Raw genomic sequence first — 18,794 nt, 5'->3', positions numbered from 1 at the left:
AACATAATTAGGTTTAGGAATAAAAATCATGAAAAACTGTACCATAGTCATCCTTCTATATGGAATTAAACCTTTAAATAAAGGTAGTCAGTAGAAATAGTAAGGAAGTCATAGTGATATACAGACTTTTAAAAAAAAAAAATTAAATGTTTATGGGACTAAAAGTTAACACAACATATTTTAAGAGAGAAAAAATCCTATGAAAAAGTGGGAAAAGATCTTCTCTAAAACTAGACATAATAGTTTGTCAAGAAATCGAGTAAAAAAAAAAAAAAACAAATTAAAATGTTCAAGCAGTAGTGAATCGTCACTTTCATATCATTACCAATACAAATATTAGATAGCAAAGAGTTGACAACTTTTTTGAAGTGGTGGCGGTATCGTACCTAAACCGGTATTAGGTAATTATCATTCGCTAATCATAAGGTTTCTCAAGCTCTCCAGTGACGTAACAAGTATTAAAACAAATTTCTATCTAAATAAGGGACAAATGAGTCGCCCGGATATATTGGTCGGATGGCAACCCCTTTTGCGGCTATGCGATGGAATTGGGATATGAAATATAAACATTTTATTTGCTGTCTGAGCCATTAAACTTTTGTATTTCTATTTAGCTTTTTCATAACCAATTAGGTTTTAATTTAGTTTGTCTCTAGACCTAAATTTAGGCGTCATCATATTCATAAGTTATTTAAATAAGTAACTATCATTGTTCTTTGTTGACATCTCCACCCAACAGCCCTGAAGGTCTATATTGTAGGTTGAAACGTTGGTTATAAACGAATAGTTGAAAACCATTTTATTTTTTATAAATGAAAATGAGCCAACTTCAACTTTATATATTACACACAATCAATCAATGATCTACCGATTTATTTATTTTTTTAAAGATATTTTCCAATAATGAGGTTTTCCTTTACGTAAATTGTATTCTACTCTTCTCAATTCAGGATTTACTGCCCTGGTTCCACGTCCTGTCAATCTCTCTTCCACCTCTTTAGTTGAAATCTTGAATATAATTTTATATAAATCTTTTCATTTTATTATAAATCTTCTTTTTTTTCTTTTTCCTCCCACTCCCCATTCCATTGTTATCTTTGGTTGTCTTTATGTCGACATTCTTTTAACATGGCCAAACTAACATTATCTTTTTTCTTCTTCGGTTGAATTTTTTTTCACCCCCATCAGATCTCATTTTCTGAAGAGGATGGTCAGGGCTGCGGTCAAATTAAACTCAAATAGTAATATTATGTATTATTTTTATTTGAGCCTACGTTTCACCCCAAGTTGCAGGGCTTTGTCAGGGCCGTTTTGATGGAAGTCAAAGTCAGAGGGATACTGACTTTGACACACTCTGACTCTGACAGCCCTGACGAAGCCCTGCAACATGGGGCGAAACGTTGGCTTAAATAAAAATAGTATACCCATTTACTATTTGAGTTTAATTTTACCAAAACCGGACCAAATTCCATTTATTGATACACACGGTCAATCAGCAATGTTTCACCATTTTATTTTATTCTTGACCGCAGCCCTGACCATCCTCTTCAAAAAATGAAAAAAATTCAATCGTAGAAGAAAAAAGATAATATTAGTTTTGCCATGTTTAAAGAATGTCGACATAAAGACAACCAAAGATAACAATGGAATGGGGAGTGGAAGGAAAAAGAAGATTTATAACAAAATGAAAAGATTTATATAAAATTATATTCAAGATTTAAATTACAGAGGTGGAAGAGAGATTGAAAGGACGTGGAATCAGGACAGTAAGTCCTTAATAGAGAACAGTAGAATAGAATTTAGGTCAAGGAAAACCACATTATTGGAAAATATCTTTAAAAAAATAAATAAATCTGTAGATTATTGATTGATTGCGTGTAACAAATAAAGTTGAAGTTGGCTCAGGTGCGGTAAAAAACAAAACAAAAACAAACTTAAATAGTAATTAAACTATTGAATGAGAACCAACGTTTCGTCCCACTTTGAAGGACTTCATCGGGGGTAAAAAAGATACAAGCAACCAAAAATTTACTTTAATCTACAATTTCAATGTGGCAAATAACTTTAGTCAGACATAATTCGAAAATTGGAAAATTAGGGCTAATCCACAAAAAACTAATTAAATTTATTTTGTGGAAAAATGTATGTAGGATAGTTACTATTAACGATAAGTTAGTACTCGGAGACAACGTAAAATATTTATGTACTCAAATCCGGGCAAATCCTGAAATTGTCTTTAGTGGGAGCGAAAGAAAAACTTAAAATAAATTCATCATAAGGCTCTATATCTGATTTAACATCTCAATGTTTTGCAGCTTAACATCATGTTATCTAATCTCTTATTTTTCTTCTTTATTGTTGGTCATCTTTATCTTCTTTAGCCCTGATGAAGCCCAACAAAGTTGAATGAGACGTTAGCTCATAATAAATAGTTTAATTACTGATTGACTTTTTTTTTTCATTAGTGAAAAGTGGGGACGTGCTAAATGATAATTGATTATAGTTATTTGTATCTACCTCTCTGGGAAAAATTTATTAAGTTATGACTGAATGAGACTAAACATTTATTTCATACAAAAAAGTAAATAAATATTAGTATAAGTTAATTATACAATATTTATTTTTGTTTTCATTAGACCTTTTTACTATTACTTATTGGCACAAGTTAATTATATAATATTTATTTTTGTTTTCATTAGATTTTTTTACTATTAACTATTGGCATAAGTTAATTATACAATATTTATTTTTGTTTCCATCAGACTTGTTTACTATTAATCAATTATATTAAACTATTAAATACTACATTATACATACTATTAAACATAATCATTCAATTAATGATAAACATCATCACAGAAGGACATTTAAAAAATTTAAAACTATGAAAGCTCTTAACAGATGGTTATGGAGCAATATCGGATATGTTCAATATATCCAAAATGATATATTTTTATTTAGCACGTATTTTCCAAAAATTGGAAAATAAGGGCTAATCAACAAAAACTTAATTAAATTACATTTACGTTGTGGAAAAAATGTATGTAGTTATGATTAACGATAAGTAAGTACATACTGAGAACCTTCAATACCCATAAGCCTAAATTTTTAGAATGATCCTGAAAATGACTTTAGTAGGAGTGCAGGAAAAAAAACACATAATAATAAAATAGATTCATTATAAGGCTCTATATTTGATTTAACATCTAAATGACTCGATATTGGGGGTGACGGTAGCAGTGTGGTAACGCGCCTGTCTGACAAGCCAAAAGTTGTGAGTTCGATTCCCCGGCCCTATTCGGGATTTTTTCAAGCATATAATTATATAATACTCACTGACAGCATCTCCCTGAACATTTGTGCAGCCCGTCAGCCAATGCGGAGTCACTCACAAAAATAGGCGAGGGAGTGACGAACCCACTCTATGAAAACCATCTCATGAAACGCGCGATGTATTTCCTAAATAGGCTTTGGATTTCCACGGTTTGTCGCGCCAATAATAATAATAATGTTTTCTAGCTAAGGCCAATGAAGAAAGGAACCCAAACCACTGTTGATGATATTCAGAATTTAATTTATTATATTTTTATAATTATTTATAAATAATTTTGTAGTCCGAGAGCTCGTGTAAATAATGTGGACATCTTATGAACTAAACTCTGATAGACATTTTTTGAATCGTTATTGTATTGACATTAAAGAAATGAGACTGCTAGTCGAATCAGAAAATTACGTTAGTTTGCTGCCTTTTGGATACAGCTTTCGGCCGACAACTTTCCTATAATCGTTCATTTTGGAACTAAAAAAAAAATACAAATCCTAAAACGATTAATTTTTTTTAAAAATAATATTATACCACAGTCTGAATAGAATAGCGTCTGTCATTTATGAATGCAACGTGCAGTCGGTAGAAACTTTTTGTCGAGACATCAGTCTGCTGTTTTAATTATTGGTCCTTTTGATGGGCAAAAATGTTGTAATTTGTGAAGTCGAAGCCATTTTAGGCTCCAGATAGGTACTGCGTAAAGTATTTTTCAACGATGAAAAGTGTTTAATCTGTATAGCAACAATATAAACTGTGACTTCTTAGTAAATCATCTGAGTAATGCATTTTTCGTTTTTCTTACGAAATTCAATTTGCCCCAATATTTTTATTGGTTTCGGAGGTATGTAAAGTTCAATTGTCTTTTTTGAAATGTCACTTTTCACTAATGTATAGAGCTTTGAAGATTGTTCACTGAAAATAGATACAAATTTTTGTCTGGATGAAAATGAATTTTATCTGAAATGAAAAAACATTTTGATCTCTAGCGCTCCTTTTACGTCAATCGGTTATGTAATTTATTAGATTATAAAAAAGAGTGGGGTTTTAAAATAACTATTTTGTAAACATATATATGTGGAATGATAACTTTCAACTAAGTAACTTATAACTTTTTAAAATTTCAAAATAAGGCATAGAAAAATAATTTTTTGATAAAAACAAACAAGTATAAGTACTTTCTGCTATGAATGAAACTTCAATAGTAATTTAAAAAATAAAATAAAATAGAAAACCTATTTACATTGTTTGAAAATAATACAGTTAATTGTTTGCCTTAAGAAAAATATAATTTCAAACAATGCACGTTGGTTGTTATACAAGCTAATAACCTTTGAAAACCTCATAGGTTATATAATATAATATACAACTTTTTTTAATTTTAATTAAATTTTCCACAGTTTCGTGAAGTAAAAAAAATTATTTCTCATTCATAGTTTTGTAGAGAGGATAAGGGAAATGCTGGTCTTCCTATTTAAACTATTCCTGAATCATAATTAAATTAAAGCTTCCAATTTTTTTTCTATAATAATATAAATAAATATTGTCCTATTTTAATCTCAAAACATTTTTTATTCCTTTATAAGTCCAACATTTCGTCCATTTAGGCCATCCTCAAGCTATTATAGTTATATCATATCAAGTTAAACATAGAGTTATAACATATTTCTGTAATTAATCTTTCCACCCAAAAATAATTTTCCCAGCGCATATTCTACCTGGCAAGAGGAAAGTCTTTCACTGAGGGTCTCAGTTCAGGTAACATTTATTGGTCCTCCGGACCGGATATTGTTTAAATTATTAATTCTTTGGTTGGTCCTCCGGTTAACATATTTTTGGGTTGGTTTAAAGTAGATAAAATCTTAATACAGTTTTAGAACCACGTCATTTAAAAAACAACTTTATGCAGGCTATTCTGTCCAGGTCATTGATACCAGTCCACAATTACCCTAATTAGTCAATTGTTCACATTAAATTAAATTTAAAACTTTTTAATCACACTCATCTTTCTCAATTATAATTTATCATAATAGAGAGGGTCGACTGTGTTCTACCCCTCGAAAGGTTCATTGTTTATTAATATTTTAGGAATTAATTATACTTATACGCCCATGTTATTCAAAGCAATGATATAACCTGAATTATATTTACGGAGTGTAGTTCCCTAAATATTGCCTTCTGAATTCTCTGTTTAACACATCATTTTTTCGGTCCGAATATTTTATTTTCAGAAACCTTAAGGCGCTGTTCTTTCTCTTAGTGTAAGAGGCCACGTTTATTACCCATAAAGATCAGTACGAAGGATAATTGTTTTGTAAATTTTAACTTTTTGGTCTCTGGACAGAACACGTGAGCTAAGCAATTAACAATCGTAAGTCGGTATATCAAAGTATTTTGATTCAGGAATTGGACTAGTGTATTTAAAAATAAATTAAAGAAAAACAATCTGACATTTACCTTATTTTAAACTATTAGTAACAAAACATATCCTAGCATTATTTAAACGTCAGGAGATTATAGGTCATCTCAGGTCATCTAAATTTGGCAAATACTGAGATTTGTTTTGGAATTCTTTAATTATCAGCCATTTATCTAATAATTACATTTATTTTACAGATTATGATACAAAAATAGATAATAGGCGGTCCAACCTCCAATTTACAAATTATACAACTTGTTGCTAAAATGGTATAACTATAATTTTCATGTATCCTGTAATTCAGATTGTATTTTTTTTTCAATATAGTGTAATAAATATAAATATACTGTTTTTTTTTCTTTTCTTACTGTTCAGGCTAAAGATTTCAACTCGCCGTCTAGTTCGAAGTTATTCTAATTGTTCTGGATTTAAGTTTTCACATCACTATGAGAGCAGATTAGAGTATTATTGGGTGTCTTTTTTTTTTTTTTTAATATTTTTTTCTTTGTCAGAGCCCCTTAATCTGAAACAAAACGTGAGAAATAACACATACATATAAATGTACAGCCTTTCGATATAGCTCCTTGTTATACAAAGATAGCTACAGTTGAAGCTGTTCATGTATTTGTGAGATGAGCTGCACTGAATTTTCGTGGGGTAGATCTAAAGTGTTGGGGCACACTTGAGTATTTTCTTTGTCTTGTAACCAAAAATTAACACTAGTAAACTTAACATAAATATGCGTGTCTCTGTTGTACACGTAATATGTTTAGACCTGCAACATGCACTCTTGCCACCTCATTGGAGCTGAAGATAGTGTGAGTATCCTGAAAAGCGGGTTGATTTTACTTTTCTGCAAGTCGAAGAACTTGATGTGCCTTCGTCTTATAAACTCGGGGGCAGGTCAAAGAACTCGTGAAATAGTTCAAGTTTCATTTTCTTCAGTGACTTAGACCTCCCTATCTTCCGCAGCACTGTCTCCTGAAACTGTTGAAGATGGCGTTGTGTTCCGTCCCGAAGACGAGTGAAGAGCGGTGCTCGCTATAAAAGAGCTGGTCTTAGGATGCTTTTATATATTTTTATTTTTAATCGTTACGAGAGAGCAGGTGATATTAGTTAGTGATGGAGGCGGCGTGTTTTTCTCCTTACCTGTTTACCTTTGTCCTATATATATGAGTAGATAGAGTGAAATGACTGTCCAGGTTGGTCCTTAGATAAACTATTTGAGTTCGATGGCGGCAGTGTGGTGTCCTCAACTCGGAAAGGGCGTGGTAATAAAGGACTTCCCTTTCTGCAGAGCAAATATCACACAGTCGGTATTACTCGGCTATCACTAAAATCTTTTTATATTATAATAATGAAGACCTAACGAACCCGAAGGTTCGATGCCGATAACCACCAAACGCTCTCGGCATACATCCTTTCGGTGATGCCCCTCCAAACCCAATTCTACTAAATTAGTTTTAACGCAATCCTCTCATCTACCTCTCGGACGTTTATCCATCGGTTTAGTGTTTATTAACATTTTAGGGATCCGCTCGTTACTAAGCCATACAACCTTACACGCCTATCTTAAACGCTGCTATGCCAGAACTTGAATTATATTTACGTGGTGTAAGTCCCTTCAGCGTTTTTTAATCTTCTAAATTATCCCGTTAATTCATCCTGTCTCGGTCCGAATATTTTGCTTCATACTTTATTTTCGAAAACCATAAGGAGCTGTTCATCCCTTAGTGTAGGAGGCCACGTCTCGCATCCATAAAGAACAGTAGGGAGGATAATAGTTTTGTAAATTATAATTTTTAGGTTTTTGGATAGCAGGCGCGAGCTAAAAAGTTTGGAAATTGAAAAATAACATGCATTTCCCATCTTCAACCTCGTTTTTATTTTTTCATCAATTTCGTTTTTTTCTAGTTACCGTAGAATCTAAATACTTAAACCTATCTACCTGTTCAAACGTATTTCCTCCCATATCTATATGTATGTTGTTTTATCCGCATTCATTTCAAGACCTAGTTCCTTACTGGAATTTATTAGCAGTTGTATTTAGTTATATTAACTCTTTGTCATCACCCAATAATACCAAATCATCAGCATACCCAAGCGCCTGTATTTTACCATTCAAAGTTAAATTTTTAGTATTAAAATCTTCAATGTCATCATATTCAATAAACCTCTCTTAAGTATTAATATATTTCGTATAATTTTATTAAATCAGATACCAAAATATAAAATTATTTTTTGAGAGAATTTCTTTGAGTTTGATGTGGCTGTGGGATTTTTTTTTTAATCGAAAGATCTTCAGGACATCATCATACATTTATTAAATGTATTAATATATTTCTACGTATACAGTTACAAAAAAATTAAGCTGACTGCTGGTGGTAGTATTTGACGTTGTATTGTCCGCTTCATTCCATTGGTCTCCCCTCTTATGGTTTTATTTTTCAAGGCGATAAAACGGAATTGTTATCTTAGTTGATTAGTGACAATAGCTTATTTCCCATTCTAATCGCTACGTGTAAGTACCATATAATTTGTAAATCTTTTTATAAGTATAGTCAAGAAAGTGTATTTAGTAGCGTCAATCAGATATACACTTTGTATAAAAATAAAAAAGTAAATACACTTTGTTTGCATGAGTTTTTTTTTTTTTTTTAGTGTTAGTTAAAACATTGTGCAAAGTTTAATCTATCAAACATTTTCTTTTGTGTCAGAATAATATTTCAATGACATCTAAACTTGAAATCTTTAGGATAAAATTACTGCATAAATACAAATAAAGTGTTATTTCTTATAAATTATTTTCTAGCTTACAAATAACATAAAATTACTTTTACATTGTATCACAGGGATTAAAAATAATAGCCAAAATTATTTTTAATTTCAGTTTTAATTAGACTATCAAAAATATCAATAAGTTTTGACTGATCTTCCATTGACCACAATAAGTTGATTTTTTTTTTAATTTTCTTTATTTAAGAATCGTTATAGTAACCTGAGTAAATCGTAAATAATTTTTTTTTTAAATATTAGACCACATTTTTCTTTGTTATTAATTTCTAAGGAAAAAGAATTTCATGAAATTACATTGGTCTAACATTCTATGCATATACATTTGTAACGTCATTTTTTTGGGGAGGGGGGAGGAGGGGTTTATATATATTATGGATTATTTTTTTGTCACAAATCTTTTGAGAGGAAATCTTGGGTCGTAGAATTATTCTGTTTCTTAAGTGCGATCCAGCTGTGCTTCCTCTACAAGCCCTATTAAATCCAAGGTCCACAAAGCAATTATCATAATAATAATAATTAGTTTCCTTCTAGACTTGTCATATGTTATACTAATTTAAGATAATTATTAGGAAATTTTAATCTTTTTACGTTGATTCATATATCGATGCAGGAAAATCTACGCCTAATACACTAAGAGAATAAAGGAGCGTTTGTCGATTAAATGGTAATTTGCACTGATGTATCTCCTTCACAAATATTTTCTCACTCCTTAGACAAACTTCGAGATTCAAATCCTGCTTGATAAACAAAGTTAAGTTCCTAATTAATCACTGTGTGCAGTTTGTCATGAAAATGAGAGATTAATACTTTAGGTTTTCTAAAATAGTATCACCTGTCTTTGTCAAAAGACTTAACTGCATCAAAAACCTTCCTCCCTTAAGTTTCTATACCAGCAATTCATCAATAAAATCCATTTCAAAGCAGACAAAAAAATTTAATTGTTTAATGCTTTTACAAGACAATATGAAAATACTTATAAATTATATAATAACTGCTTAAAAAAGTTTTGCATATTTAGAATAAAAAATTAAAATTTGTTCATGCAAGATATTAAATATTTACGAATTAATTTCATAACTACCGATTTTTTTTTTGTCCCAATATTGTTTGTTGTTAGTGTTTTCGTTAGTAAAAATTGAAAACAAAAAAGAAATTTCCACAACTCCTTACATATTCATGAAACTGAATGTAGAGTATTATGATTAGATATATTTAAACAAACAAAGAAATCAAAAACACATATATTTGTTGGAAATAATTATGAAATGAACCAAATATATATATATGCTATGCTCACCACTAGATTATTTAAATCTGAGTACTTTCCTATTACAGATTTATTCAGTAATGAGAGTTTTAATTTATATTTTTGATGATTTTTCACTAAATAATCTGTTTCATTAAAATAAATTTCCTCTCTCCTGTTCACTTCCAGGCCAGGTCTTCCTTCGAGCTGTTCCTCTCTTGGACCACGTCCTATCAGATACTCCTCCATTTCTTCATCTTAAGCTTTTCTTGTTTAACCTTGTATTTTTCTTCTATCAATTTCCTACACACTTCCCTAGTTAATTTTCCATCTATCATTCTTTTTAAATTCCCAAATTAATTTAGATATTTTTCTGAGTCTGTTTCATGATGTTTTTTCTATAACTATTTCATTATATACTTTATTCATTCATTCATAGTGCTACGACTCTTTGACTGTTGTCCATTTCCTTTGCTGGAAGGTTGTTTCAGAGATCCCCTAAATAGGAAAGATTCCCGCTCCATACTTCATCTTATTCCTAATTTAAATTCGGTCCTTTCATTTGAATTTTAAATTATTGAGTAATGGAATCATCCAGAGGAAGGATGACATGCATACATTACACATCTTATTTGTTATTTTATTATTCTATTTGTTACTTTATTATTTTTGTATACATTTTTAGTATTTTTTCTGTATTTATTGTATATTATTTTTAACATAGTTTGTTGAATTTTTTTAAATTTATATTTGTTACTTATGTATCTTTCATATATCTTCTCATATCTCTATCACAATTCATCCATTATTCTATTAAAGGCACATAGGGTGAAACCAAAATATGAAAGGGAAAAAGAAGGGAAAGAAAAGAAAAAAGAGAGAAAGTGGAAACGATGGAAAAGGAGGGAAAAATCATGAAAAAGAGAAAAAGAAAAAGGATAAAAAGGAAAAAAAAAGATAAAAGAACCAAAGAGATGAAACTAATGTTTATAATTATTATTGTATACCTGGCTAGGCTTACTTATCGTAAGATTAAAAATATTGTCTGCTGACTTAAAATAAGTATGCTGTGTGATTAGCAACCCAATGAAGTTGAGCAGCACAACTTTATATTTTAATAAAGTGTTTCCTCTTTCCTCCTCTTATTTACTCCAAATAATGTAGATATGATGGGCTATCCTTCGGATTATAAAACTATTCCAATCAGAGTGAAAATGTCTAAATTCATTTCAGTCCGCTCAGGCCGGATTCGAACTCTCGCCGCTTCGGCCGCAGAATTACCTAGTTCTTCTATTGTAGTTATTTGGTTTTAGGAATGATATGCCTTTCTTTATAATACTGAACTTGCATTAAATTTTTTTTTTTTCAATCTGCAATCCTTTCTTTTTACATAACCAAGTAATATTATCTAATTTAACGACGTGACCTAATTTTAACTTGTAGAATTGGGTTTGATAGATTCAATTTGAGGTTAAAATTGTTTCTTAGCAGTTATATTACAGCTTTGGGACATGAATGGTCTGTAGGTGATTAACTTGTTTCTGCACAGTGTCAAAACATTAATTCATTTTTAAACCATGAAATATAATCGTATCATATTCTTCAAAAAGGACCAAGCAACATAGTAACTGAACTGAGAAGAATGGATATGATGTTATATGCCAATAAATTTTTATATATACATATAAAACTATGTGTGTACATATTAGTTCCAATGACAGAATATTCTACTTCTATTTAACACTAAAATGGCCATTAAAACATTTTCTAATCCAGAAATCGGTGGTATAATAATGTTGGAGGAGAAATAGATATTTTATGCAGGACATCGACTGTTACCTAAGGAACACTAACATAGCATCAACTGATATTTGGCCAATTTGAGGATTGGTTCATTTTTGTGTTTGTTCTTATCATAATCATTATAAAAACTCACTGTTTTTAACTAAATGTAATTTGTTTTTTATTTTTTAGTAAAGAAGAAAACGTTATTTGGACTAATTATTACTGTACATCATGTACCTGATTTCCGTGACACTTTTTATCACCACAGCAATATGCGGCCTCCTTTACTTCTTCCTTTCAGTCTGGAAGTCGATGACCTACTGGAAGGTTCGAGGAGTGAAGCATCAACCGCCTTGGCCAATAGTCGGCAACTTGGGGGCACTATTGAGACTCGATAAACACATTACCTATTTCTACAATAAGGTAAGTATATCTCATAAGTTATTTCATGTTAACGCCAATTTCATTAATCGCTGCTTAATTGAAATATATTTCCAGATTTATAACGCATTTCCGGACGAAAGAATGGTCGGCTTGTACGAGTTCATGACCCCGACTTTAGTTGTAAGAGATCCCGAGCTCATCGAGCAAGTTCTTGTTAGGGATTTCTTGACTTTCCCAGACCATGGACCGTTCTTGATAGAGGATGACAGTATCATCAGCGATAGCGTGTTCGCTCTTTTGGGATCTGGTGTCAAATGGAGGGCAGTGAGGTAACGCCTAAATCTTTTTTTGAAATAGATCAAGTGTTTTACAAATTATAGGATTTTTAAAATCTGCATTGTTCTTTCATCAAACATTTCTTATCAAAGAAAAGCATAGGAATTATATAAGGAGGGCAGTAAATATAGAATAAGTCATAACTTCAAAATTTCTACAGCATGAAAAACACAACATTTTTCAGTCATTTTTTGACACCTATGGTGTATATGGTTTAGTGATTTTGGTGGATAGTTTTAAAATAAGAAGAATTGGATAATTATGATTTTAAATAGAAGAATAGGTTTTTAACTTATTATTAATAAATGACCTGGGAAAAATAGCCTGCAAAAGAGATTTTAAGTTTAATGTGAGGCGAATTAATAATTGAAGATGTCCTTGAGGATGGCTAAAATGGCCGAAACGTTGGACTGTTGAAATTGTGAAAGTGTGGAGACAAAAAAGGATACAAGTTTTGATTTATTTAATAAATAATTACCTTGTCTCAAGAAATTGAAATAATATAATTAAACTACTATGTTTTTAATCTAAATCTAATCGTTCCAAAAATTTTTACCGTAGAATTGACGTAGTTAGTAAATTACTATATTAAATTTTGCATCCACTTATTCGTGCTGGACAGTTAGATTATATGTGATCATAAATATTAATGATTTTTAGAAAGTGAAAAAGTTTTGTAATTGTTGTGGGATCTTCTCTCAACATCTCCTGTAAATCTGAAGAGAATTGGTGTGGTTCGTGAACACCATACTTTCAGTGTAATGTGCCTAACGGTGAGATCGTTTCCGCAGTAGCGAAACATCGGTGCATTTTTTTTTAATGAGATGACCGTGGGTGAAAGTGATGAAAGTGCGAATAATTAATCGAGAAAACTCAAAACGATATTGGACCCATTGATCTGATTTTTTAGAGATAAAAATATAAATGTATTTTGAAATTTCCCCATTTAGATATGACTGAGGATGACCGTTCATTGTCGCTAAGTTGTAAGATGTTGAATTGTAAGACTCAAAAAAAAAATAATTATTTTACTTTATACAAGAAATAATGCGACTTATCCTACTAGTAATACTTATGACTTGTAACCGCAATACATACGACTGCACCCACTAGTGGTTTCAAAACATAAGACAATGAGATGATTCTGGAGTGGTTAAACATAACTGAATCATAATATACTTGTTTTATATTGAGGATTGAATGCTGAGGTCTAATAGTATTGTGCCATAAATTTATATTGTATAACCACTTCATAACTACTCCGACCATTATCTGCGAAGTCCCTTCAGCTTTTTGTACTAATTTTATATGAATTTCGATAGATTATATCTCTTGCTGTAAAATGGTTAGGTTACAAAGTTATTGATGGTATATGTTCCATAAGGATTGAACTATAGAATACTAGCTTAACAGTAGCTTCTTATGGTATCAAAACCTTTGTACAAATGATTCCTTAATAAATATAATATAGCATTAGTAATTGTTTAAACCTTTTCAAGGCCTTAAGTAACAATATTGAGAAGTAAATGGTTAATTGGTTCAGATATTGTATAAAAAAACGGACCAAATATCTAGTGTTTTGTTCCTGTGTCTTCTTGTTTTAAAAAGGGGAATATAGATTTGATGTTTAAACAATTCAATATAATAACGTAAAAATATTTCTTCGAAATAGATTTTGACTTCTTCTCGTTGAAAATGAAAAAGTGTTATAGACATACTGAAGTTTACCTTTATTATTTAATGTACAAGTGAGCTTGTACCTATAGTACAAGAGCCAGGAAGAAAAAAAGACAGGTACTGCGTTAGTATCAGAAGTCAAGTATAACTCAACTAGTAGTACAAGAACCCAAGAGGAGAAAAAAAGTCAGTTATTTCACCCCATTTTGATTACTTTAATGAAAACTGTATGTATAATTACCAGTCAAAACTGATGAGCCAAGTATAGGTAGGGGAAATAAAAAATGACTGCTGTTTAAAACCTCAAAAAAAAAATTATTTCTCATTCGGAGCTCTATATCTTAAACTACTAACAACACTAGAAAATCTAAAAGAACATCATTTAGTAAACAGTAAAGAGTAAATTTGCTGAAATATTAGCCCTAATAGAGCTATTTACGTTCAATAGTTCTGGAGATATAGCTTTAGATGTAGATTAGTAGATAGAAATATAGATTAGTAGTTAGTTAATTTATTTTGAGAAATCTATATCTCAAGAACTATGTGACGTATAGATGTCTATTACCACTCAAATTAAAACTAGTTTAACATACTATAAAGTAGTTTATTTTCATGATATTTGCTAAAATAAATTGATTTATAGTTGTTCGGACAATAAGTTTAGGTTTTGAAGAATTTTATTTCAGAAACCATAGGACGTGTAGATGTCTGTCAGCACTCAAATTAAATTTATTAGCTCAGCTACTTAAATTTATTATAAAATAGTTTATAACGTTTATCTTTGTAGGAGAGCAGTTTTTATGTTATTTGACAAAATAAATTTACAAACTGTTTATTTCAAGTTGTTCGTAAAAATATATTTATAGATCCATAAGACGCACATATGTCCGCTAGCACTCAAAATAAAGGAAATTTAAACTTACTATAGAGTAGTTTATGACAGTTATCTTTGTAAGGGTAGTAGTTTTGTCCCAACAACTATAAATCAATTTAGCAAATATCATGGTAACTACCACTCCAACGTCAATAAAAATCAAAAACCACTTCATAGCCCATTAAATTAATGGCTAATAATAAAAACATTGAGTGCTAACATACATCTGCACGTAAAATGGTTTTTGAGATATGATTTTTCAAAATAAATTCACCAACTACTGATCTTTCATTACGTCCCATACAACATTTTTATGAAAAGTTGTTTTTTAAAAAGCTATATTTCGAAAACTATTTAAAGTAAATAACTCTATCAGGGCTCATCTTTTAGAAAATTTGCTCTTCTTTAAATGACGTTCTATTAGGTTTTCTTGTGTTCTTACTTTTTGAGATAAAGAGCTCCGAATGAAAAAGTAGTTTTTTTTTATCGCTTTGAAACAGCCGCCATTTTTTATTCCCCTACTTATACTTGGCAAACTCGTGAATTTTGACTGGTAATTATACATAGTTTTCATTAAAGTCATCAAAAATTGGGGTGAGATAACTGCCTTTTTTCTCCTCTTGGGCTCTTGTACTATAAAGACTAATAAGTCCAACACAGACCTCTGCAAAATTCAAAGTAGACTAAAATAGTGAAACAAAATGAGCGCCTACAAAAAAATAATACTTGTTTTCATCTCTCGGAATCTAGGACAAACGATAGTAAAAAAAAATTAAGACGTTTTCTCTGCAACCTTTTAAAAATAGATTAGTTGATATGATATGGATTGACCCTTTTTATTTATATTTGGCAATGAGTAATTGTGGATTTAACGTCTATTGTAATTAAACAAGTTCGATTATGAAACATATCTTATCTGAAGCTGGGTGCATTGACCCCTTCATGTTTTCATCCCAAATTCCATTACAAAACCTTGCGAAATCTTTGATTTGTCCAATAAAAATACTGAATCGTACAACAATTTTTTTATAGATGGTTTATGCGTAAAATATTTAAGGGAGTATTTTTTGTTTTTAATTTTTAGCTTTTTTTCTTCATTTTTTTAAAAAGTTTTATTGATTGATAGACGTGCCATTTCTTAAATTTTTTATTGTATATATGCTTATATTGACAATTATAACTACAAATTCCTCTCAAGTCAAGTGTCGATTCATTCATTTCAATTATTTAGTATATTTTTGCATCTATATTCTATATATATATTTTTTTTTTGTTGAGTAGGGGAAAAATCTTTTATGGAGCGAAGATGCAACAATAAAAGTTACACAACAATGTGTGATTCCTACTGATTAAAAAACTACCTTCCAATTCTTCTTTACCACACCGCGGTACCGCTATCAAGCATTACTTCACGGGGCAAAAGCTCTATCTACCTATGATGTACATCTTATTTAAGATAGATCAATGCCTAGCCTCTTCTTTCTCGCTCTGAGCCTTCTACCTAATTTCGCTGCATAGTCTGTTACAGTACTTCAATTTTCCTGCCTAGTCATCATCAAGGCAGTAAATAATGACTGCATAGCTGTTACTAAATACTCTTCTTTACTTACCACTGACTTTCATATATCTAAATAATCCTTTTTTTCAGAAATAAACTGCTTACAACGTTTTCTACTGGAAAAATGAAAGCGATTTTCCCGGAGCTAGTAGCAACGTGCCAATCAATAGTGGATAGAAATCCCAAAATGCTCATAAAAGACGACTTTACAGTTTTCGCCATCGAGAGCTTCTTGAACGGCATGTTCGGGACCGCAATACTACCAGCTGGCAGAGAGGAGTTGATTCATTACTGTAAGGCAGTTTTTGAAGGCAGAGGTTCAAGAATGTTCCAACAGCATGGGCTTACCTATTTTCCAAAACTATCACAGTTTTTTAATATGACATTCATATCTAATGAACAACATAACTATTTCTCTTCTCTCATGCTTACTCTCATCAAGCAGAGAGGTGAAGTGGATTGTGGAAGAAACGATTACGCGCAAGTCCTTGTCGATATGAAAAGACAAGATAAGATGACGATTTTCAGCAAAGTTAACAACAGAGAGAGTGAAGTGTTCAGTAAGCATAAAAAATTCATTTTTCCTTAAATATTAATTAATGCAAAAAGGAAAGAACTCATAATTTATTTTAAATGGAACTTACACGCCAAAAAACAAAACAACACATATTGTTTTTAATTTTAATTCTTATTTATTTAAACAATTCATCAAAAATCATATTTCCTTATTTTATCTTAATGGTCAATGGTCGATATTTTAATTTATTTTGTGAAAATATTTGCTTAACATTTCAAATGGTTCACATGAAAAAATCGTGATATTGCTTACTTAGTAATATCATAATTAATTATCCACTTATTAACTTTAGTTCTTATATGTATTATGAAATTACAAAAGTAATTCATTTTAACTCATTAAATACACTTTATTGTGGATAGTTAAATGAATATAAACTTTATGTATAAATATGACTTGCAAAAAGAAATGAGTTCTGGCCTAATAATAATAAACTAAATAATTTATATAAACCAAAATCATATATTTAATTTAAAACACATTCATCATACAATTAAATATGCATAACCAATATTTTTTATACAACTGTACTCATTTACAAGACCACGTAAATTATATAATAAATTTCATAGGAATTTAGAGGAGGCTGTGATTGCATTGTTATCAGGTGGCCAGGGAGGTTGCAGTGCTGCTACACACTCATTGTTAGAGTACTTGTTGAAAACTATTACTGATACTTTCCTGTTGATTATAAAAGTCCGTTTTACTGTCATACTTTGAGAAAGTGGCACTGAACAAAATAGCATTTGGTTTCGCTGTAAACATCTACATGCTCTTTTATTTAGTTTTTTTTTTTTTGCGTTTCACCAGAAATGTCAACTTTTTTTATTGTCGTTATTTCTACGATGAAAATTAATCTATGAAATGTTTGTATGATGGTATAGCGTAAGGATTGTAGAGTTGGTGGTTTGTTCTCAATGCAAGTGTAATTAGCAGAAGCATAAATAGGTACATGCATGAACATTGGTTCTATCCGATTAAGGTTTGTTGGAGGCCGTCCAATACACTGCGCAATATACACAGTATGTAGAGTTCCTTACAACACTGCTTCAAGGTCAAATAAATTTCTATATTTGAACTGCGTGCAAAGCAACGCCAATTGGAGTTGTTTTTAGATCATGCCACATGGACAATTGAATGATGAAGGCATTTTTTTTTATTTAAGTTTTTCGACCACTGGGGCCATTTACACTGGATTTACAAAGTATATTATAATTTACATGTTCACAAAGTTACAATTACAAAGTGAGAAAGTTACAAATTTACAATTACATATTAACAATTATAATTTACATTTTATAAAGTTACAATTAGAATTGACGTAGTGATTAAATTACTGCATTAAATTATGCATCAATTTATGCATGCTGGAATTTGGGTTAGATTATGTTTTTATCATAGATATTAATTATTTTTAAAAATTGAAAATTTTTGATATTGATTATACTGTAAATCTGAAGAGAATCGATATGATTCTCATGAGCAGTACATACAATTATATCAGTCTACAACAGTTTTATTCGATAGATCAAGCTGCTTTTCACAAAATCTAACCGATGTCAGCTCCTCGCACCAGGAGTATATGAATCTTGTAACTGAAAAAAATGGAATTCTGCTCAACTCAAACCACGTGTCTTTTCTAGTCCCACTGTCTTAAATTACATTTTCAAAAGTTACGTCTACCAAAATATAGTTTCAAGTAATAGGAATTGCTACATGTATGTTTTTTAGGTAAAATATTTCGCTCCTGAAGAAATAAAATTGAATCTTGTTCTGTTTTTGGCATATACCCATTTTCGTAGCACTAAAAATTGGGTTGA

General features: G+C 30.5%; 1 protein-coding gene across 3 annotated transcripts in view; it reads left to right on the top strand.

The window, feature by feature from the left end:
- LOC106688321 (cytochrome P450 6k1) overlaps positions 1-16,957 on the top strand; it is a gene marked incomplete at its 3' end in the record, with an annotated part of 20,404 nt that extends 3,447 nt beyond the window's left edge. For 2 of the 3 annotated variants that reach the window (XM_014432734.3, XM_067046070.1), the window contains 3 exon segments: positions 11,758-11,991; positions 12,067-12,281; positions 16,488-16,957. In XM_014432734.3, the coding sequence (XP_014288220.1) occupies positions 11,800-11,991; positions 12,067-12,281; positions 16,488-16,957 (877 nt within the window). 3 annotated transcript variants of the gene reach the window in all.
- Positions 16,958-18,794: the final 1,837 nt, after the last annotated feature.

The sequence above is a fragment of the Halyomorpha halys genome, unplaced genomic scaffold (assembly GCF_000696795.3).
Source record: "Halyomorpha halys isolate HHAL.00 unplaced genomic scaffold, Hhal_1.1 Scaffold1104.1, whole genome shotgun sequence".
NCBI lineage: Eukaryota > Metazoa > Arthropoda > Insecta > Hemiptera > Pentatomidae > Halyomorpha > Halyomorpha halys.
This window is presented reverse-complemented; position numbering and strand designations above follow the sequence as displayed.